The 22,465-nt window shown below is 45.0% G+C and overlaps 4 protein-coding genes across 13 annotated transcripts in view; 2 read left to right on the top strand and 2 right to left on the bottom strand.

The window, feature by feature from the left end:
* inppl1b (inositol polyphosphate phosphatase-like 1b) overlaps window positions 1-2,686 on the bottom strand; it is an 18,650-nt gene extending 15,964 nt beyond the window's left edge. For 2 of the 8 annotated variants that reach the window (XM_077021153.1, XM_077021159.1), the window contains exons 1-3: window positions 2,372-2,686; window positions 2,050-2,192; window positions 568-631 (exon numbers count right to left, since the gene is read on the bottom strand). In XM_077021153.1, the coding sequence (XP_076877268.1) occupies window positions 568-631; window positions 2,050-2,186 (201 nt within the window). In that variant the 5' untranslated portion in view covers window positions 2,187-2,192; window positions 2,372-2,686. Of the gene's footprint in view, window positions 1-567; window positions 632-2,049; window positions 2,218-2,315; window positions 2,339-2,366 lie in introns of those variants that run through there. The other 6 variants (XM_077021156.1, XM_077021157.1, XM_077021155.1 and 3 more) reach the window with 6 other exon arrangements.
* A 336-nt stretch (window positions 2,687-3,022) lies between these two features.
* On the top strand, window positions 3,023-12,726 carry arr3b (arrestin 3b, retinal (X-arrestin)). The gene is made up of 16 exons (XM_077021164.1): window positions 3,023-3,144; window positions 3,375-3,821; window positions 5,665-5,832; window positions 6,190-6,213; window positions 7,322-7,352; window positions 7,500-7,560; window positions 7,660-7,704; window positions 7,799-7,995; window positions 8,080-8,136; window positions 8,217-8,293; window positions 8,384-8,519; window positions 8,643-8,727; window positions 8,836-8,908; window positions 9,215-9,352; window positions 9,722-9,829; window positions 9,972-12,726. Exons 4-16 carry the CDS (start codon window positions 6,206-6,208, stop codon window positions 10,051-10,053), a joined length of 1,098 nt encoding a protein of 365 aa, XP_076877279.1. The 5' UTR covers window positions 3,023-3,144; window positions 3,375-3,821; window positions 5,665-5,832; window positions 6,190-6,205; the 3' UTR covers window positions 10,054-12,726.
* A 745-nt stretch (window positions 12,727-13,471) lies between these two features.
* Window positions 13,472-18,780, top strand: nkrf (NFKB repressing factor). Of its 3 annotated transcripts, none has more exons than XM_077021148.1 (3): window positions 13,472-13,610; window positions 14,981-15,105; window positions 15,249-18,780. In XM_077021148.1, the coding sequence occupies exons 2-3, from the start codon at window positions 14,997-14,999 to the stop codon at window positions 17,483-17,485; spliced, it is 2,346 nt and encodes a 781-aa protein (XP_076877263.1). In that variant the 5' UTR covers window positions 13,472-13,610; window positions 14,981-14,996; the 3' UTR covers window positions 17,486-18,780. The 3 variants fall into 3 exon arrangements, with proteins under 3 accessions (XP_076877263.1, XP_076877264.1, XP_076877262.1); XM_077021149.1 differs by having other exon boundaries at window positions 13,507-13,610; window positions 14,978-15,105; XM_077021147.1 differs by lacking the exon at window positions 13,472-13,610 and adding an exon at window positions 14,153-14,712.
* ube2a (ubiquitin-conjugating enzyme E2A (RAD6 homolog)) lies at window positions 18,274-22,034 on the bottom strand. Its single transcript, XM_077021152.1, has 6 exons — window positions 21,850-22,034; window positions 21,451-21,531; window positions 21,190-21,215; window positions 19,833-19,922; window positions 19,554-19,642; window positions 18,274-19,452 (listed from the first exon to the last, which is right to left on the bottom strand). The coding sequence occupies exons 1-6, from the start codon at window positions 21,891-21,893 to the stop codon at window positions 19,324-19,326; spliced, it is 459 nt and encodes a 152-aa protein (XP_076877267.1). The 5' UTR covers window positions 21,894-22,034; the 3' UTR covers window positions 18,274-19,323.
* Between the last annotated feature and the right edge of the window lie 431 nt (window positions 22,035-22,465).

The raw sequence follows: 22,465 nt of genomic DNA, 5'->3' as shown, positions 1-22,465 counted from the left end.
CAATAGCTGCAGATATAACTACTTATGTCAATATAACTTACAGGCACATATACACACACATGCCTGCCTGCACATACATTCACCCACACACACACAGACCCATTCCAACCATTCCACACTGGATATAATGCGTGGGATCTAGAGGAATCTGTGTTAGGCCCCATTTGCTCAGAAAGCTACACCCCCCCCCCCCCAGACTGCCACTGTTGTTACAAAGCCAGACAGGGCTGGGTGTAAAACAACCAGACGCCAGACTGTTCCTCTTGTTCATCTGGGTTTTTACTTTTTAAAGAATTGAAAGCCACCAATGGTTACACTTATGCAAACACTGACACTTCCAGAATTGCTTAGGGCACTACTGCAGGACCACAGTTCTAGCAAACCGAAATCTGTTCACTGAGTGCAATTCAGTGCGCAGTATAAAGCTTGTAGGCCTCTTACACAGATGGATTCAGAACAAAGTTCATATTCAGTAGCATTCGGTACTAGTGTTCACTGTTCTAAATGACTGGCACAGGTTAGGGTTAAGTGGGGGCTATTTTGAATCAGTGTGTGGCGTGCACTCACCTGGACAGCCAATAACCCGTCTGCGTCAGGAAGGATGCGGTACGTATGAACATGACGCTGGAACCTGCACACATGGTAGAACTTCAGGCTAACGTGGACACAACGAGAAGAGAAGCTACATCATTTAAAATGCCCACACTGTTACCACTAAGACCACAGCAGAATGAGCCCCTGGAAAATACACAAAAGTGGTCAGTCTCACTCATTATCACCTTTACGAGTTACATGCAAAGCCAGATGACCACATTAAGAGCGTGCGTTCGGTGCCGGGCACGGTGGCACCGTTTAACTGCTCATTAGTGAAGAGGTCCAACATGCGTGTGGCCAATGCAAATCCGCGCAGTGACCCCATTAGTAGCCACTAGATCTTCCTCTGCGGTGGATGGTTTGTGCCACGCGGCCCAGCGCACGAATACACAGCAGCGCAGAGACTTCACACGCTTTAACATGTGCAGAGGAAGAAAACGAAAACAGAAAGAAAGAGGGGATAGAGAGTAGAAAGACAGGAGTAGGTAGAAAGAGGAGTAGGTAGAGAGTAGAAAGAGAAATGTATGACACGAGATAGAAAAGCCATGAAAATATTGAGAAAGAGAAAATTTGGTGTGCCGTATGCAAACTGATAAACCTTCACTATTTAAAACAAGCGTTTCTGTCTGTATACTGTGCAAGTACAAACAGTGTTGATATATTTAATGAACAAATTTCTAGATTTGAGGGGGGGGGGTGTTAAAACGGTCTTGTAGACGTTTACAAATGGCACCCCAAAGGGAAACGGGGAGAGACGGAGGGAGCAGAGATGACAGGAGGTCTCAGCCTTCAGGAATGTAGAGAGAGAGACAGAGAGAGAGAGAGAGACAGAGAGAGAGAGAAAACAGTGCGGTCACTGGGACTCGGGCCCTCCCCAGAATCCAGAGGGAGGAAGATGGCGTTTAGGGCTTGAACACTCCTGACCTAGTTGGGATTACATAACCAGTACGGCTACATCTGCCCATGGAACCTTTCTGTTCCCTCAGAAAAGAAATCATCATTGATGGACTATTCAGAATTCATCTGTAGATCACGACAGACCTGATGAGGAAGAAAGACAGAGGAACTGCTAAAGTCATCTTAGACAAGCAGTACTACAGACCTCTGTGGGAGTTAGACTCCTCCCCCTTCAAGCTAAGCTGCCTCATGTTTTTTGGTGAGGTGGGTTTCGTGTGTAAATATAAACAGGCATCACAGGGCAAGCTTGCCAGTAAACAGCCAGGTGTGGTGACACACTTGTGTTCTGAAGAAATTTTTAAAAAACGTCTCCCAGGAAAGGACTTACGGCTTTGCCAAGAGCACAATAACCAAAACCCCACCACACAGTCCATGAGAGGTCAGTCTGATCAATGTGCAGACATTAATGGTGAGGACGGAGTAACGAGGGGGCAGGTGTGTGTGTGTGTGTGTGTGTGTGTGTGTGTGTGTGTGTGTGTGTGTGTGTGTGTTACTCACAGCAGACAGAGCGCGTAGGCGCCCGGCACAGACTCACTGTCCCGCACCAGGAAGCTCCCGTCCCGTCCCGCGCGGGCCAGCAACTCCTCCGCCAGCACACGGCTGATGTCCCTGTGGTACCAAGCCGCCGTTGTCATGGTGATCTGGGGAGCGGAGTTCACCGTCTAACTGTCGCGGTATGCAAAAACAGAGGCAACCATGCAAAGACTTTGTCTGGCACATGCAGCCGTAGCGGACACACAGACATGGGGGACACCTCCACCCACCTGTCCCTCAGAGACATTTAGGGTTAGGTAAGGGTAGGCGTCCACACTCACATCACCTTCTGCAAAGAGTTCCAGACATAACAGATCTTGTCAGAACGCCAGTGCCAGCGTCTTCTGGGGAGCTCAAGATGTGTCTCCAGAACGGATCCCGTCTGCACCAGTCTCCAACACTTGCCCAGAAGTAGCTCGATACTCCAAGATGGTCCTTTCCTGTTGTGCAGGAGAGCTTCTCCGTACCGGCAAGGAGCACCTGAGCAGTCAAGTACCAGGAGAGCGTCTACAACCGTTCAGGTCTCATGCAAACACGTCTGCTGTGCCCCACGTTAGCGGCTGAGCAAGAACTTCCAAGAAGAGGAACTAAAAGCAGAGCTGAAAGAAAAAAACAAAAACACGGCAAAAAAAAAAAAAAAAACGGCGGGTTGGAGATCCGAAAGAACAGCAGAGCGGACGAACCACAAAATTCAAATGCTTTTCCATTCAGTCACTGCAGCCTTATAAGGAAAAGGGGGAGCAGGATGGGGCAAGTTCAGCTGATACCTGCAGCCTCTACCAAGGTGCCTCCAGACGTCTGATGCCAAGGTGCTGGGGTGAAGCAGACAAGCCCGGATGTCACCGACGGGGACGGGCGAGCTGGGCGTAGCCGGGGCGTGCCGTCTCCGAGCCCAGCGCACCATCCCAGACACACAGGGCTGCAGCCAGGGGCCCCCGTCGAACACAGGACAGCATGGGTAGGATGTCTTCCTCTGATCCAGATGGTAGGAGAAGCAGACAGACGAAAGAGAGAAGAAAAACTCTTAGAAAGAATTCCTCTGACTTCACTTCATCACTGGTATGTGAAACCAAGCCCAGCCCACTGAGAACTCTCTCATGCGTTTCCAAAACACAGAACGCCTAATCTTATACAGGCCACAGCACGTGAGTGCCATCGTGTGGACACAGACGGTCTACTGCAACAGCCAGGTTATCTGCACCACCTTCATTTTATCATCTGAGTATTTCATTATTTTCCCCATTCTCTCTCTCTCTCTCTCTCTCTCTCTCTCTCTCTGTTTATCTCAGGAAGTTGACGGAGCAGCCTTCTCCATATGGATACGATCATCCCCCTCTCTCTCTCTCTCTGTCCCTCTGTTCCGTCCTCCCCGTCAAGCCCCTCCTCCTCTCCCTTTTCTTCTCCCTTTTCTTGATTTCTTTTTCCCTCTCTCCGTGAGGAGCTCCGTTTCTCCACAGGCCGTCTGGCTTCTCAGCAAAAACGTATCGCACGTCTCTGCCCTGGACCTCCACCACCAAAGCACATAAAACACCACAACCCACCTCAAACGTCTGCTAATTGTCTCTAGCCTACAAAAGTTGCTTGACAAAACATGTTTTTTTTCCACTCTTAAACAGTTTGATGAAGGAAGTGAGGTCTAAGCCCCTATAGGGGTTGCCTGCTGTCTGCCCTGTTGTGGAAACAGAATAAATATGGCCGAATGAGGCCAGGCTAGCAGCGCTCCATTCTGTAAAAACGTAAGGGCGAAGAGTTACCTTCTGATCTCTGTCATCATGGAGGTTGTTCATTTGTTGTACATGTATGTACATACTATATGATAAGCACGTTTATAAAGAGAGACTTTGAATTTGTATTCCTGGGTGGCTAGTTCAGTCTGTCAGTGACTTGTCCAACCAATTACACAAGCCGTCATGTTTACACAACTCAGCACTGGATTATGGTCCACCCATGACTTCAGGAGTAATAACCTGCATTTACACACACACACACATACACACACACACACACACACACACACACACACACACACACACACACACACACACACACACACACACACACACACACACAGAAAGAGAGAGAGAGCCCAGAAGTGAATCTTCTCAAAGTGTAGCCTGAGCTAATCTGAGAACATGGTATCTCTAGCCTCTAGCAGTTCAACAGAGAGCGGTTCACACTACAGCAGTCTACTGAAAACAGATGTGGTCATGGTTTTAATTGGATGTAGACTGTGTCCTTTGGAGAGTAGAGCCAGGAAGTTTGTGGAGCTACAACAGCGACTGAATGCAGCTTTCATTTATAAAGTTAGACCTGACATAATAACTAGCAGGCCTGTCAGGTTGTGTAGTTTTCTTATTTACTGTCTTCTTCATCTTTAGTCATTTTTAACAACTGCAATATAATGTCCTTTCAACAGCCAATGACAAATTATTATTTGGAAATCTGAATAAAATCAAAAGTGACTATAACTCGCCCCACACAGTTTGAGAAGCTTCTTCACAATAAGATGAACAGGAAGTGAATGTCTGATGTGGTGTGCATAGTTGACACTTCTTAAACACAACCATGTGGATTTTTTAACAAAGAACAATAGCAATATGTGAAAACAGCACATTGAGTATGTGTGGTGTTGCACCCCAAGCATATACACAAAAACTTAAATACACACCCACACACACAAAAACACACCCACACATGCTCACACACACGCACACACAAACACAGTTCTAGGAAGCATCATTGTTTTTCTGTGAGAGAAAGAGAGGCAGTGTGATCGTGATATGCAGCACTGAAATTCTGCCTTACACATCTAGGGCCTTGTGTTTAGTCATTCTGACCTGTTTGAATAATTGTGAAAATGATGAGTCATTCATCCTCCTCATTCATTAAGTTGAAGGTTTAAAAGAACTTCTAAGCCACTTATCATGTCTGATTCTATTAACCATGACCTGTATGTACTCAGATCAGTCCCAATGTCATTGACTTGTGCCATATGGCCTGGCCTATAGCTTCCCAGGGCAATCCTGAGATTACGCTGAATAATCCCGTCCTGCTAATCCCATACACCACAGAAACACAGTCTTGGCAAAACTTCAGCTGATAACACACACCACATTCATTCATGGCTGATTCAATAAGAATAAAATGCCAGAGCTCTCTTGGACACTCTGGGTCAACTAGCTGCACATTCATGGAACTTTCCAAAAATTGGCTGTAATTATGTGGTAAGCAGTTAATGTTAGTTTACAGTTTGTGAAAGATTTTGGAAACATTGTATATACTGTTAACCCACAAAAAATATCTCAGCTATGTTCTACTGTAGATATTTAGGGAACCTCCCAGACTTTATAACATTCGTACTAAGGTCGCCATAGTTCCAGCAGGGGAATCTTATGGTTGCACTTTGGTTCATAAGGAAAAAGTCTCATCCTCATATGATCATTCCGTAATCCGAGCCCGTAATCCTCCTCACTCCTGACATCGTGCCATTCATGCAGTATTATATCCCGGTAATCCCAACACCCAATGCTAGTAATCCATTTAAATCCACCATCGTGCTTATTTTGACACATGCTGCAGCTTTAAAAAGAAGAAAGCGAAGCAGTAATGGGATTGCTGCCACAGAGACGCCCACTGTGAAGGGAGGGCATGAAGGCTGGTAGCAGAGGGGACAGTGGGACCCTCCCAGCCACCGCTCCACAGACGCCTCGCAGGGAGAGCACCCGAGCACACAGCCAGCCCGAGGAGGTAAGAACCTGGCCTCACGCTTTAGCCCCGACACCACTACTGCACACCAAAGGCACGAGAGAGCAGCAGCCGGGCACGGGGGCTCCCAGCCCAAACCCCAGGGGCCAAGCAGGCGCAGAGGGACAAGCAGAGCATGTTTGACTGTATATACATACAACTGGGTTTGAAGTTAGTAGCATCATTTTACTGAAGTTTTAATATGGGGAGGGAGGGGGGTTGTAAAGAGATGACAATATATGTAAAGAGATGATAATAATATTATTTTTCTGGTGAGTACATAGTCAAAAAGCATTTTCTTGTAATCTAAGATGTAATAATTATATCTGATTATAACTTACTTTTTCCTTTCCGTTTCAGCTGATTAACCACAACCATGGCAAAGTAAGATATTAAAGAATAAGTCATTGAAACAGGAAACATGTTTTTTTTAGAATTTTTCTATCACACGTGGTTTTTTAGAGAGAGGAATTTAGTTTTTCAATAAGAATATAGTTCTTATTCATAAAGAAGGCTGTTATATCCAGGATTACTTCTGAAATGAACTGGTGTGTGAGTTTAGCTTATATTTGGTCTCAGGAACATCCCTCTACAGTGTTCAGCAGGGGTCAACACAGGGGTCAACACAGAGAGGATCCACTTTATTCACAGCCTCTTTTCCATATTATACATGAAATTATACCATAAAAAACCATGGGTGATTCTAAAATTCTAAAATGCATAAATACATGCATACATCAATTTATTTATTCACTATATATTTATTTTTATTTATGCATAGAATAAAGTGCTAGTGTATCCCACAAGCCACTGCAAGTTGAAGATGTATTAAGATGCCAGTTACTCAGATATGGCTCACAATTTTACACCTGAAAAACTCCTATATGCTGTAGCTCATACTAAGCAAACCTTTATATTTCAAGGTCTATATATGCCAACTGGATTAATGCATATATGTCATTTTAGCCTAGATTGCAGTGGATAACCAGACTCTGCTAAATCCTTCTTAGTATGGATTTACTACCTGAGTGAATACATACAAAAATAACCATGCAAAGCTTAATATGAGTGGCTGGCTTAACACATCAACAGATAATCCACTATGAAAAGTCAGACTGTTTTGCAATGAGAAAATGTGTGGCCAAGAGATTGCAATATAAAGCAGAGATGAGACTTTTGCATCAGTGGTTTTATATAGGATGTCTTGATATAAAGTCACGGCTGGGTACCAGAGCCTGGTGCATGACAAAGTCCTCTTACCATTAATACAGCTGCTTGGGGCCCTTTAACATAGTCATGTTCACCTTCTGAGCAGATTTCACATTTAAGGGCCCCCTTTTTAAAATATTAAAGGTGAACAAGATAATAACTGTTATTTCTATACATTGGTATATTTAGGTAGCAATGTAGCAATTCAATCTATGAATAGTTACATTATCAATTCTAAAAGAACGTGTTTTTAATTTTAAATATGACACTTCTTTCTGTGCAGAGTTTATAAGAAGATCAGTGCAAATGGTTTGGTAAGAGTCTCATGTCCTACATCATGGAGCAGCTACATTAAGGAGATTCAGGAGTGCAGTAATACCCTTGCACATTTATAACTTACATCACAAGCTTTAGGTTTCAGACATTGTGTTTTTATGTGTAAAGAAAACCTCCCGTTTCAGCTCTGCCTCTACCTGGGGAAGAGAGATTTTGTGGACCACATGGACAGTGTTGATGTTGTCGGTACAATTGTTTTTATTGCAATTTTTACCATTTTTCAAGACATTGGAGAATCACACTGTTGGTTTGGTTGGATATGACTACTTGCAATTTCATTGGCAGATGGTGTGATCAAAGTGAAGACTTCAGAACTTGATGGAAGGAAAGGTAGAAATATATAAATGCCTATCAAAATCAGCACCACCACTAGAGGTCGCTAAGTGGTTGAGTTCCACATTAAATCGATTTGCATTTGGTGCAGTATGGGTGAAGCTGAGTTGCACCTTCCACTATGGGCGGGAAGATCTGGATGTCATTGGGCTCTCCTTTAGGAAAGATTTCTGGATACAGCACATTCAAATTTATCCTCCAACAACAGACGCCCATGCAGCGAACACACATATGCAGGACGCCCTCATCCAAAAAGTTGGGGCGGAGGGATACCCATTCACTTTTAACGTACGTGAGTCTAGACGCTACAGTTTACGCGTCAGTCGGTGATGTAGCGGTTCTGTAACCATTGACTCTCGCACGGTGTTTCAGATTCCGACAAACCTGCCGTGCTCATTAACTGTGCATCCAGCCCCGGACAAGGGGAAGGTACTGAGATTCACACGCCACCGTCAATCATGTCTGTTTCTCTGCTTGGAGCCCTGACGTCCGGTAATTTACTGCTGCAGGCTTGTGGTGTTGGCTTTGAGGTAAAAGCATTCGTGACCAATGAAGCAGACGAACTAGATGAGAAAACTCATAAAAGGTACTTAGCATCATTTGGAGTGCAGACTACAAACTTTATGTGATCATTTGTAATGTCTGCCTTCATTTTTCCACATCATCGACTCTTTAGGGACACCTGCAGTTTGGTCATTCGTAAAATCCAGTTTGCACCAAGCACGGTGACGGCTGGGCCGAAAGTGAACGTCTACAAGCACTTCATCATGTCGGACAAATCAATTCACCTTGAAGCCTCTATAGAAAAGGAGGTACATAGTTTAAAATGGCAGCTATATATTATTAACACATTTAATCCTAAACCACCACTTTGTTTTCCTGTCAGCAAACTGTAGCTCATATTGCTTTCTAATTCTACCAAAATTATCTTCCAGGTCTACCATCATGGAGAGCCAATTCCTGTCAAAGTTAAAATAAACAACGAGACACATAAAGTGGTCAAAAAAATTAAACTGTCCAGTAAGCAATCATGAGACTTGATTGAATAGTATTAGAAAACAACAAATCAGGAATAATGGCTGACTGTTTACTTTGTTTCACTATATTTGCTCTCTGTATATCCTACAGTTGAACAGACAACAGACATCGTGCTCTACTCAGCTGACAAATACACCAAGGTTGTTCTCTGTGAAGAATTCTGGTGAGCCCAAAAAACCTATATGCATTTTCACTGCAGAGATATTCAGATTTTCTGTTACAGAAGAGTTAAAATTATATTTTAGCATTTATCAGTGCATAAAAATGTGCAGTGTTTCAATCAGCATAATGATGCCATAGGCCCCAAAAGACCACAACTGCCTCTTAATATTGACCACATCCAGTGTTGCATGGCCATGGTGCGAAGCACATTGTGACCAAACTGTCAATCACATGCCAACACAGTGATGACCTCTGACCTCAGGCAGTACTCATCATTCATTATTTCCTCTTTTATTTTGTCTGTCAGGGATCAAGTAAAGGGCGGCTCCACGTTTGAGAAGGAATACAGAGTCACTCCTCTACTGGCTAATATCAAAGAAAAATGCGGTCTAACATTAGACGGCAGGCTGAAAGATGAAGACACTAATCTTGCATCTTCAACAATGTTAGTCAAGATTTAGCATGAAGGGTTAACTCTAATGCTTTAGGATTCATCTTAACATGGTTTTGCTAACTAAACTATCTCTCTTATCTCACCACAATCCCACAAAATGTAACTCATTTATTTATTTATTACATTTGTATAGCACCTTTCTCACGTCCAAAGTCACTTAAGTACTTCATGAGGTTAATAAGAAATTACATTAATCATTACTGAAATGCATTAATGTGTAAGATTATATTGGTAATGTCACATTGAAAGATTGTATAATTGAGAATGTTGCTTTGGTTCATAGAGGAGTACGTTTGAAGGTTTTGCTTTGATTCATAGAGGAGTACGTTTGAATGTTTTGCTTTGCTGTTTCTCTTGCAGTTTCCAAACTGGCCTGAAGAAAGACGTGCAGGGCATCCTGGTCTCCTACAGAATAAAAGTTCACGTCATGGTGGCTGGCAGCGGCCTTCTGGGTAATCTTATATCAAGGTTAATGACTTTAGATTTCTCAGTCAAATTGATGTGTTGGCGTAGTGATAAAAAAAACTATAAAGCTAGATATAGCAAACAGATCAAATGTAAAAGATGTAAATCATATTACTGATCCTTGTTTCACTATTTGTATTCTCAGTGATATCATCACAGAGTTACCCCTGACCCTGATGTCTCCAAAGCCAGCAGCAGGTTATACATCAACAACTAAAAGCTTTTGAAAATATTAGACACAGTGCTTTGTGTATGAGGTTAACTGTATGACTGCTCATCACTAACTTGTTTAAGTTGAACTATTTCACAGATTTTCTCTGTATTTGTGCTGCACATTAAATGGAACAGATGTGTAAGTCTAAAACCTCAACTTCCTTATTTGATACATCATTCTTAATGCACAGGAACTAAAATGTGATTTAATGTCAGTCACATGAACATTACACCCTCTCTCTTAAGTGCATACCAATGTGGTGGATCCAAAGTTCATACATCAGATCTCGAAACTACTCCACTCCCTAAACAACATAACAAACCCCATCAACAACCAGCCATGCATTGTTCATCATCTCCAGAACACTAATGTCCCACACCTGTCTTTGTCAACTAGCTTCCTCATGTTATCCCTCCCTCCCCGCTTCCTCATTGCCAAGAATTATTTCTGCCCAGGCTTTGCACGCTGAGTGTTATTCTGGTGTCTCTCTGGTATTTGGATTCTCGTTTGGCCCTTTGGGACGATTCTCTGCCTGCTGGGTTTTGTCCTTCTCGGCTCTCTGGGTTCTGGAGACTTTGGTTTTTCTCCTGTGTGCGTCCTCCACAAAGTTCTGCTCTTTGTTAGTGAAACCCCCAAACTCGTTGTGCTTCTATTATGGACTGAAGCCCTTGTATCCCCTCCTGTAAGACAGGTACAGCCAGGTCCATTTCATCTGTTGTCCAGGTAGTTGTACCTGAGAGGTACAGTGGAACCCCCGACCACCGCCATGGTTTTCTCATGCATTGTTCCTTTACTTGGAACACCATGCCAGTCCTTTCCCCGTAAGGTTGGGCAGGATCCAGTTTATCTCCCAGTCAGCCAGGACGGTGCATGCCGGGTCGCTGGTTCTCTGGCATAGCCATCACTTACCCTTTGTTTTTAATGCCCTGGTGGAAGGGGGTGTATGATAATCCTGCCACCAGTAAAGATCTAGGGTCACAATGTGACGTTAAGCAGGGAAGAAGAAGCTTCAGCAGGATCTGCTGTGGCTTATCAGACTGTAGCATCTGGCGATGGCTGGAGTGAACTCAGCCCTCCAAACTGAACTAGCAGGTAGAGGAACTGTGGACGGGCTGGAGGAGTCTGGGTAAACGTCTTTCGGTGGATAATCTCATGCATGTGGACTCGTAGGATGGACTGAGCTCAGGGGCACGGTCATCCACAGTCCCTGAGGAGTACCATAACCCCAACCACAACTACAACCACAATTAAAACCACAACCATAACCACATACCCAACCACAACCATAACCATAACCACAACCCCAACCCCTGTTCCTATGCAATTGGGTACCGATCCATGTTCCGATGACTTTGAGACTACCTGTTGACAACATATTAATTTTAGTGCTGATCATTTGGGAAGACAATGGCAACTTCCTATACGAATAAGTTACAGTGGAGCTCCAGTTGCCTCTCCAACTTGTCAAACATGTCCATGACAGTGCCATCCCTGGATGACTAGCCCTTAGAACCGCATCACATCCACCATACTAGTACTTTCACCCTCACCACAGGTGTCACACACTCAGAAACCAGATCTTTTTCAGCTCATTAGCACAAGATCCCGTCAGCCTAGGTCTCCCCTCTCTAACCAGATATAACCTGTCCAGATTGGTTATCTCATGGACTTACCATTTGGACTCACTTTGGTGTTGTGTGTTTCTCCATTCTTGTTAAAACCACACCCACAAAGAGCACGTATTATACGCACATGCTAATCTGGCTCCCTACGAATATCCTGTGTGTTCAATAAATGTCGACCTGCTACAGTGCTTCCTCACTGTCCATGCAACCCTCTCCCAGGACGTTTCTGAGGTGCTGGCACAGGGCTCCATCTGCCCAGGCACCTCCCCATTAGCTGCAGGGTATTCTTCATGGAGGAGGACTGCAGACTTCACTCTCTCGTGGATTACAGAGTGCTCATCGTCACAGTTACGTTCCCCTGCACATTGACTCTTCCATCTAGTCACAAAGAACTCTGTGAGGATCCATATTCATCCTGCTGGACCTGAGAAGCACATTCAACCTGGTTCATATACAAGCAGGTCTTGAACGGAGAGCAGCATGGATCACCTCAAAAGGACATTCCAGTACCCAATTATGCCATGGGGTCTCTGGTCTTTTTTTTTTTTTGCCCTTTGTGACCACACTGTATTTGCCATCTTTGCACCTTTACTCTCTGCTCTCCAGATTTTGTAGTTGTGTCTGCATTTGATGTTTCATGTCTGGATCTGTCACTCTCCAGATTTTGGTGTTGTGTCTGCATTTGATGTTTCATGTCTGGATCTGTCACTCTGTACTGCTGTTTGCTTGCCACACATTTGGAAACCTGTCTTCTGATGTCACACAGTATCCCTGGCTTTGCTAGCAATACGTGTGCTTCCTTACCATACAATTTAAGGAACCGTGTGTACTGGCCATCTGGAAAGACCCACTATCAGCACTGTAAATCAAGATGACTCGCTGCTTGTGTTTATTTCATGAACCCTAGCACAGACATTCAGTTCGAGTAGATCCCCAGGTGGATGACAGTGAGGAACAACCACGCAAGAGAACAGTAGGACAAGCACACATGGACAGACATGAACAGAGACTTAACAGTGTTATAAAGCATCCATTAACTTCTAATGGAGGATCAGAACTTGCATTAGTAATTGGGGTTTCCTATCTTGAGGTTCTTCTTTGTTTTAAATTTTGGAATTGCTTATGTAATATTAAATAATGGGAAATATTCAATGATGTCTCAATAATATTAAGTTGTACTGATTCAGTTGAACACAATCATAAAACCTTTCATCTTCTAAATATTTGGTTTAGTCTTTTCTTAAAGTTCAGAATAAAAATACTTATATATTACCCTGTTCAAAATAAAGGATTTGGACAATAAAACAAAGAAAACTGTACATGATCCACACACACTGAAGCTAATTAGAAACTCAGTATTCTGAACAAATGCTAAAAATATCTGAGTATCTAGTATATCAGATTTTACATAGAAAATCCTTTTGTATTCTTGTTCTATATATACTGAATGTATATTTTGTCACAGATTACTGTTGCCAAAACTGATCGCAATTGACTTGTCCTGTCTGTGTGTTCATGACATTTTACTTCTGAAAAACTATAATCTAGAGTTCATGAAAGTCCAAACGCAAACCACTACAATTAGGGAACTATCGTATATATGTACAAAGAACTGCTCAACCGTCCATAGCTCACAATGTGTTGATGAATCATTTTATTTTACTTTTTTTGTGGACTGATTTTTTTTCAGCCTCTCTGTGGAAAAACTGACTTTTCTTGTTTTTTATAGTATTGAACGAATCATGTGAGGTCTTCTCCTAACCCCTTATTTTAGCTTTACAACGAAAACCTGAAGTCAACCGAATCAACTTTAAATATTGTTTATTTTATTTGAGCACTCGTGTGTGGAGTTGAGCTCCAGCGACTCCTGCACCCGAGCGACTGCAGTGCGCCCTCGTCCACTCGAGAGGACGCACACGGGAGAGGGAGCTTCACCGCCACCGAGGTGAGACTTTGAAAGGCGGCGAACTCTTCCTCTAAACGCCGCCGCTTATTCACCGGGCGAGTACACGACACCGTCGGAGTGATAGTTACTGATTAGGAGCGAACTGGAATTAGTAGAGACGCTCTTACTGCGTCACCCCCATTGAAACAAACCAGCTAGCCGACATAGCTAGCCTGAATTAGCAGATAGCTAGCCTGAATTAGCCGGGATAGCTAGCTTGAATTAGCAGATAGCTAACTTGAACCAGCCGAGATATCTAGCCTGAATTAACCGGGATAGCTAGCTTGAATTAGCAGATAGCTAGCCTGGACTAGCCGGAATAGCTAACCTGAATTAGCCGAGATAGCTAGCCTGAATTAGCCGGGATAGCTAGCCTGAATTAGCCGGGATAGCTAGCCTGCTATACATGGCTATAGACGTGGTTCAGTCATTCGTTAGCTAGCTGGCTAAGCTAGCTAAGCTAATGCTCCGTAGCTGAACATAATCGACCAGTGTGCTAACGGGGTTAACTGAACACCCGATGTGGCCCACACGTCCTCGCAGTGCGCGCGCCCGGAGGCCGAGGCGCGTCTTTGTTAGCCGAGTGACGCTAGGCGGCTAGCTAGCCCGGCTAGGCTAAAGGCGCGTTGGTATGACAACTGGGTCGGTGTGTCGCGCGAGCCCCTCGGCTTTAAGTGTTTAACGGTGTACTGCTGCGGCTCTGGTAACCCCAGGTGTGCGGGATAACTCGCTGCTGACGTTTACTTCGAGACAACGAGGGTTTTTACGGTGGAAACGCAACAAACGAGCAGGCTAGCCGTCCTAGCTGGACACACAAGGGAAGCCGAAAGCAGCGGGGGGAGCGCAGGCCATGTTTGAATTTCCCACAATGCTTCACTCACCGCAGTCGCGTCGGGCCCATGTCGAGCTCCTGCCAGACCTTTAACATCATGTATCGAGTATTTGATATGGAGGAGCTCCGACAGCCCTTTGAGAGTGATAAGCAGTGGTTAGCTAGGAAGTCGTTCATAAACAAACACGTTGGAAATTACGAAGCAGGAGACTTAGATCAGTTGTTGTCCCTGTCGATGGTATGGGTCAACCATGTGTTTTTGGGATGCAGGTAGGGTCTAACGCCTTCTGTGCTGCTTTAATGTTTCCATGTTTTAAAAATGGCACATATATTTTTTTTAAACCTAGAACAGCCCAAGTGTGTTTTAAATATAAAGTGTTTTTGGCTCTGACTGCCATGAAAACAAGCAAAACCAACATGTAGCTACGTTATCTGATCTTCATGTTAATTCCACCTGTAAATAACCTACAGCTTAAAGTGTTGATTGTCACACAAACGTCAGCCAAAGTATTCAGGATGTAAATGTTTGGTCCAGCAGGTATGGCCCACAACTGATGCGGAGAGTGCTTGAGATGGCAGAAGGGATTCATGTCGGCGAAATGCCCTCCTATGAGTTAGTCCCAAGTACTGAAGCAAAAAAGCGCCCGAATTCATCTGATGGAAGTAAGTCTAAAAGGAGTGCACTCTTAAATTCTACTACTTATTGTCCTGAAGGTGTTGAAAATATAGTTTCCTTGTCACTGGTGGTCTGATTGGACTATACGGTCATGCCTGGCTAAAACTGTGTGTCTTGTTGCCCCTCTCAGGAGACGAGCCAATGAGGAAGATGCCCGTGTCCAAATTCGGCTCCCGACCGCGCTTCGAGCCCGTGCACTTCGTTAGCGGTGGCAGTTGCAGCAGCATCGGTGGAGCGGGACGTACAGACGAGAAGGAGAACGAGAAGGAGCGCAGGAGCGGAGAGCCCAACAGCGGCCGGCAGCGGGAGCCCGAGCAGCCCTACGGCGCCGGCCGTGCCCACGGCCTGCTCTCCTTCGACCGGGGACCGCACGGCTACGATTCCTGGAACGACCGCCGGGGCAAGGACACGGCTTTCGGCGGGAAGGGCGGCCTGGGCTACGGCGTCAGAGGGCCCGGCTCGAACTTTATGGGGAGAATGCAGCAGGAGTACACGGCCAGATACGAGGCCCACGCCATGAGGCAGGCAGACTCGCCCCAGAACAGCAGGTTTGATGGGTACGCAGGGAGCAGGTCTGGAGGCTGGGATTCTGGACGGCAAGGTTTGGGCTTTGGGCACCAGGACAGACCCTCATGCAGCCGGCCTTTCACCAGAGTCTATGACAGCCCAAGCAGAAACAGCCCCGGCCTGCTCCCTACACCGTCCATGCCGGTCCCCATCCTCCCGGCGACGGTAGAGGAGAAACAAAGGCTAGTTGCCAGGGTTTCATCCGCTGTAGCAGCTACTCTGCGGGATCCTGTATTCGTGAGTGGACCCGATGCTCCTAATTACAATTTTATCCTCAGCCGCAGCATTCAGGCTTGCAAAACCAACCCAGAGTACATATATGTCAACCTAAAGGACATCCCTCCCTCTGATCTGCCCAAGAACAGGAAGGTCCCGTCTGAAGGGTATGCGTGCGAGCTCAGGTGTTCGTGTGTGTACCTGGCGACAGGCTACTCCGGCAGTAAGAACGGGGCGAGAGACCGCGCGTCTGAGCAGGCGGTCAAGCTCTTCACGAAGCCGGTGGAGGTTCGCGTGGTGCAGCGTCAGTACAAGCGCAGCTACGTCAACGACATGGTGGTTTGCCAGCTGAACACTCCAACCCCGGCCTTCGTCCCCCCTCTGCGCAACCCAGAGGACAACCCGCCCCCCAGCACCAAGGGCCAGTACGTGCCGGACAAGAGCAAACACTGGACGGAGTTCGTCATAATGGAGAACGCCCACGACGCCATCTGTATCCTCAACAACTCGGCCGCCTACAACCGCATGAAGATCGATTACACGTTCAACCCCATCCCCAACAGCAACATGTGGCTGTGCAGCGTCTACCTGCAGGACGAGCTGGTGGCCCAGGCCAGGGGGACGAAGAAGAGCTCCAAGCACGCCGCGGCCGAGGAGGCCGTGAAGAAGCTGCGGATGAACCAAGCGGCTCGTCAGGAGCAGCAGGACCAGCATGACCACCACCACCACCATCTGCAGCAGCACTTTTGTCAGGGGAACCACCACAACCCCGAGCCGCCCGCCGGACGCTTCGGTCAGCACGGCGGCCGCAAGAAGCACCTCAGCGAGCTGGTCATCCTGGAGAACTCCGACAACGCCATTTGCATCATCAACGACACCGCACAGTTCAACAAGGTGAGCGCCGACTACAAATTCACCGTGCTGCCAGACCACCGCTGGAGATGTGAAGTTTATATAGAGGGTCAGTTTGTGGCTGACGGTATTGGTCCCAAGAAGACTGTTAAACACATTGCGGCAGAGGAGGCCATTGCCACACTGAAACGGACACAGGCAGTGGTCAAGTCTAACCTCAGGAAGGAGGGCAACGCAGACGCCCTGTCCCGAAATCAAATTCTAGCTCGCTCTGGGGAGGAGTCCATGCGACAGGAGATCAAGGAGGATAACATCGGCAACCAGTTGCTCCGCAAGATGGGTTGGACAGGAGGCGGGTTGGGTCGAGAGGGAGAGGGCATCGCGGAGCCCATCATGGTAAAGGAACAGTTCTCCAGGGAAGGACTCGGCATGGACATGGACAGGCACGGGAACCAGCTGTCGAAGCGCGATATCGAGGACATCATACGTAATTACGCTTGCTCGGACCGCCAGGACGACCTGCGCTTTTCCACCGAGCTCAACAACGACGAGCGCAAGCAGATCCATCAGGTGTCGCAGAAGTACGGGCTGCGGAGCAAGTCTTACGGACAGGGCAGACAGCGCTTCCTCGTGGTTAGCCGGCGAGTGCAGAAGGAGCAGTTGATTGGTCAGCTGTTGCAGGAGGGGCAGGTGGGACGATACGAGCTGGTGAAGCCTCAAGCTTCTCACTGACTGGAAATGGTAGACCTCAAAGAAATGTATAGGTGATCATTATTGAGTGAAGCGGTCGTACTCTGCTTCTTTGCTTCAAAAAGTTTAAAATGTATTTTTCAAAAAAAAAAAAAGTGTCAGGTTACACGTCTGTTGCTTCTGCATTCCTGAGAGGATGATCGTTTTTTGGTGTACGGCACTCCTTTTCTCTCATGTAATGCCATAGATTTTGTCTACTGTAGCTGAAGATTTGCGCTAGGTTAGCTCAAGGCACTATTATGAACACAAGCTACCTTACTAACCGAGGTTCGTTCCATCTTAAACCCTGTGAATTTACGGACGTGGACATTGGTAGTGGGTCTTATGGCAGCACGTTCTCCTTTCAAAATTGAACATTCCATTTTCATAATAGAAAATATAGCCACACCCCTTCTTCCCATACTGTAAGTTAAACGTTTAAATTATAAAATACGTTTCAAATTCAACATTTAGAATTCAATACAGAAGAAAATAACATTGTATACTTATGTCACTTTACATCAGGTAACTAATGCTAGAGGTATTTTAAAAGATCCAAGGTGTCTCTGGAAGCTAATTATCTAAACTGCCTTCCCATAATTAATGCCTGAGCAGACGTACTCGTTATTTGCTCTACAGAAGACTTTAGGTTTTGTGAATACCATTTGTCTGCTTGTTTTGACATACATATTAAACAAATTTAATCTGTCAATAGTTCACTGGTCATCTGTTCCATGAAATTAGGACTCGGGCCATCTGAACTTCCATTTCTGTTTAATAAAAACACTGAGCTTATTTTACTGTTTATTTACAAGAAGTGAGAAAATGTACAGTTTCTTACATGGTTTTCTAGTGCAAAATCTGACACTCAAACTCCGGATGTGTATTTGGAAAAACAGTGGCCCAAATGAACTCAAATGGACAGCCTTAGAACAAACAAAACCGCCTCGTGCCTGGGCGGCTGCATGAGTGATGCATGTGAGATGGAAAATTAGAACGAAAGAACATCGCCAAATGGTTCACTGACGTACAAAACAGAGTGAAAATGCAGACAGTCTCTGAGTACATCAGTACCATTTTGTTACATTCTGAGCCCTAGGCAAGGGCTTTTTGAAATTAATAAAGGAACTCAATCTTTCAAAACAGTACATAAATTTTGGGTAGGGTTAAAAAAAAAAAAAAACAAAAATAAAATTTGACTTTAAAAATTGACTTTAGCCCATATTTTCAAAAAAAAAAAAAAAAAACAGTAAAATTCCAAATGAAGAGTTCAGTATGACACTCACACACACTCAACAGTCTGCATTCTGCAACCAAGACCACCTTGGCATTGAAACTGGACTGAAAAGGGGAGGTTTCATTAGCTGTACTTACGATAAAGAATAAAATTCAACCAACTGATTAAAGCAGGGGTAGGCATTAAATCTAGATTCACACTGGAAACCACACCCTAAGCAGCCACTTGCATTCTGTTGATGCCTTAAATGCAATCGGCCCACACTACAAGAACAAACCAAAACCAAACGATGTGTGTACTCAACTCCTGCGTGGAGGTTGGATTCTTTCGAGAACAAGTCAAAGAAATGCTGACAGCAAGTTATCGAGGCAGCAAGGTACATTCCGTTAAATTGAAAAACGTCCTTGTCCGGGTGCAAGACTGAGTGAAGAGGGAGCTCACAACACAACGCAATTTGAACCTCGCGACAGCTACAAAACAGACAATTCTACAGAGTAAGGACTGAAAACGTGATGGGGTGTTCATTTTATTCTCTGCGTCACGGCTTTCCTCTGGACGCTGGGGCCTGGGTATTGTTCGTACGTCGTGAAGTCGGGGAGGGGTGTCAACAGTCGCGCCAGCTCTGTTCCACGATGGCAGACACGCGTTTCTCGTACTCCCGTTTGTTCTCCTGGTACAGCTGAGCCGCCTGGCTGTTGGCGGGACTGTTGGGGTTCGGCTCGTCCAGTAGAGACTGCGACACATGAACGATAAACGTGAATCCTTCACGCTAACCGCTCTTAAATACGCAAAAGATACAGCGCAAAAACTCAGCTCTTTTGTTCTTATACACACCTGTATAGATGTTAAAATTGAAGAAACATCGTATGTGGGACTCCAGCGGTTCTGAAGAATGTCCAAACATATACTACCATCTGCATATACTGAACATGAGGGGAAAAATTAAGAAATGTAATTTTGTAAATGTATTTCTCATGTAAAAACTACAATCACGTAGGCAATGCTGCATGCTGGTGTAAAAGTCTTTTGTTTATAAGATGTGAACAAGGCGAATGCCAGAGACAACATATCTTAAGGAGATTTGGTAAATCCCTTTGATGATGTGAAACGTACCATTAGGATGGAACATTTTGGATACAAACCGCACCGTGGGAGGTTTGTTTGGATACTCCTCTGTAAATTCTATTGTGAGTTTAAAAGTTCCTGGGATGAAAAAAACAAAGTAAAATAAATGTTCCCACAAGCAGAAGGCCACAAAAACATTTACACAAATACATCCTTTAGTATTAGATGGACAGTAAATTTGCTTTACTCTCAGTCACGTTTCCAAAGCACCACAGATTAAGAAAACATTTTCATTGATGGTCAACTGTCTAATCTTCATTTCATAACAACAAACGTGATTCCACATTACAAAATTGTGTGGACAGGCAGAGTCAATGTCTGTCATATTTGAGGGCATAGGGAATATTTCAAACGGGCCAGTTGACTTATATAAAATAAAATTAAACACAGACATGACAATGTGGGATTGTTTCTGCTTTACTCTTATGTACAACACCCTATTAAATTTTCTCTCAAATTCCACAACGAAAACCAATTCCACAATTTAGACATCAACCAATTCCTATTAGAAAAGAGAAAATCCTGCACAAATTATATAGGTATAGGATAGCATTGTCAGAGGGATCTGGTATTCAACACCCTGTGGCCATCATGGCCGGTATAAGTTTTCCTTATTCATGACTACACTGATAACATGTGGCCAGCACCCCTCAAACTGTAATGGAAGTCTTGTACTATCCGACATTCAACATGTCAGAGAAATAAATATCATCACAAACAGTATCTAATTTTCTAAAGAACAGGGACATCACATGAAAGCATTCATTACTGATCTGTGTGGCATTACAACATGAGTACATAGAAAATTAGGTTTTGGAGCCCATTAACAGATACATCTCAACATGAGACATTAACTAAAGCTTGAACAGGACAGGACAGGACAGGACAGGTCATTACACACATCGTGATATGTTCAAATGAAGAAACATCTCACTTTGGGGACCACCATATGCATCAAATACTGAGATTCCCAAAAGATGCAATCAATATGGTAATACATTATAAATCCCTAGATAATGCATCGTATGTACTTACATAAAACCCACATAAAACCCACAACACATCATAACTAACCAGAGCAGAACGGCTAGTTAGGGGAAGCCTGGCATAAAGGGAGCAATGAGAATCACTTTGCTTGCATAGCTGATGAATGTCCTCTGCCCAAAACAACCCGTGTCTCTGGTAAGCTTGTGCACTTCACTACGATGTTAAACATCTCTACAAAATTAAGAGTGCATGTGAGAATATCCTGCATTCTGGCTTGACATGTGTCACTGAACTAAAAGTGAGCATCTGCACTACTGAAATCAAAACAAATAAATCTATTGTGTCTTTGCCAACTTACCATCTTCAAAAGGTGTTCCCTCTGGTCTAAAGACACAAGAAAACACGTATTAGGCCTAAACAATGCGCCATGTAAATGACATTAACCTACTGATCACTGGCACAGCAGTGCCAATAAAGGACCTACACAGCTAGCCAGATGGGTGGATGTTTACTCCGGGGGAGAAGGGGGAGTGCTGGTTAGCTAGGGGAAGAACAGCCTAGCTGTATAAACCAGTAACAGTCCAGACTGCTTAATTTACAAACGATCACCATAACGTACCCAAAAATGACAGCGTTCCAGACCATGATGTTGTTTTCAGACGGGGCCCCGCTGACTCCTGCTGGAGGGTCCTCTTGGAGGCTAAAGAAGTTAGCAAAAAAAACACATTTGCGTTCAATACGACCACCAGATAATGAGCGCGTATACTAACAGGCCAACAATTACCGACTACAACACGTTCAGCGTAAGAAGAACACGACTTCACAACTCTGAGTGACATTTCTAAGGAGGTCACCGAGTATTGTTTGCCAGTACACCGCGGTGAAAGGCTAGGCTAGCTAGCGCTCGCGACACGGCTAGCTGCGCTCGCGACTCGGCTAGCTAGCGCTCGCGACTCGGCTAGCTAAGCCGGGCTGCTACACACAGCCGCGGGGCCTGTTTGTGTCCCAACCCTCTTACCGTTTAAAATCCCTCATTAAACGCCGTCGCGCTGGGGTTGACATCGTGCTTAGTTCGAAAACAAAAACTTGACCATAAAGGTATCGCCGTGTGTCCGGTTTTTTTTATCGGATCGAGTTGTTGTAGAGCTCAAGCCGAGCCCGGTTTGTTGGACTGCCGACGCTTAGCCTCCCGCTAGCCGCAGTTCGCCCGTTAGCCGAACCAGTGCACAGGATCCGTTCCAGACCGGGCGATACCACTTCACCGCCGCTTTAGGGACACACTCGCGTCTCAAAGATGTTTGTGAATCAGCGCCGGTGTTCTCCGCTCATGTCTGAATTTCCACAACGAGTTTAAAGTTTATAAAGTAACGCAGTCGTTGACCTAAATTGCTTTTATCATGGATTTTTATAACAAATCAATACAAACTCTCTTGTGTAGTCCCCCTTTCATGTGTCACGAATAGTCGTGCCATTTTAGCGAGATCTACGTCACCCTTTAGTCACAATTTTATTTTGGTGCGTTTTTCTTCGGAACATTTTGTATCGATAACGAAGGTATTGGCTGGGTGTGTGTTTGATCGAGCTCACACATCCTGAGGCCTGCCTCAACGTAAAATCACAACAGCTGCCTGCGG

The sequence above is a fragment of the Brachyhypopomus gauderio genome, chromosome 11, assembly GCF_052324685.1.
Source record: "Brachyhypopomus gauderio isolate BG-103 chromosome 11, BGAUD_0.2, whole genome shotgun sequence".
NCBI lineage: Eukaryota > Metazoa > Chordata > Actinopteri > Gymnotiformes > Hypopomidae > Brachyhypopomus > Brachyhypopomus gauderio.
This window is presented reverse-complemented; position numbering and strand designations above follow the sequence as displayed.

Bases quoted from the DNA above. Each gene is read 5' to 3' on its own strand.
- arr3b (XM_077021164.1), top strand. The intron at 7,561-7,659 runs GTACAATTGTTT...TTTCATTGGCAG, and splicing joins GGACAGTGTTGATGTTGTCG to ATGGTGTGATCAAAGTGAAG. The intron at 8,909-9,214 runs GTGAGCCCAAAA...TTTGTCTGTCAG, and splicing joins GTTCTCTGTGAAGAATTCTG to GGATCAAGTAAAGGGCGGCT.
- nkrf (XM_077021147.1), top strand. From the start codon at position 14,510: ATGTCGAGCTCCTGCCAGACCTTTAACATCATGTATCGAGTATTTGAT. The intron at 14,713-14,980 runs GTAGGGTCTAAC...TTGGTCCAGCAG, and splicing joins CATGTGTTTTTGGGATGCAG to GTATGGCCCACAACTGATGC. The intron at 15,106-15,248 runs GTAAGTCTAAAA...TGCCCCTCTCAG, and splicing joins CCCGAATTCATCTGATGGAA to GAGACGAGCCAATGAGGAAG.
- ube2a (XM_077021152.1), bottom strand. From the start codon at position 21,893: ATGTCAACCCCAGCGCGACGGCGTTTAATGAGGGATTTTAAACG. The intron at 21,532-21,849 runs GTAAGAGGGTTG...TAACTTCTTTAG, and splicing joins TTAATGAGGGATTTTAAACG to CCTCCAAGAGGACCCTCCAG. The intron at 21,216-21,450 runs GTACGTTATGGT...TTGTGTCTTTAG, and splicing joins TGGAACGCTGTCATTTTTGG to ACCAGAGGGAACACCTTTTG.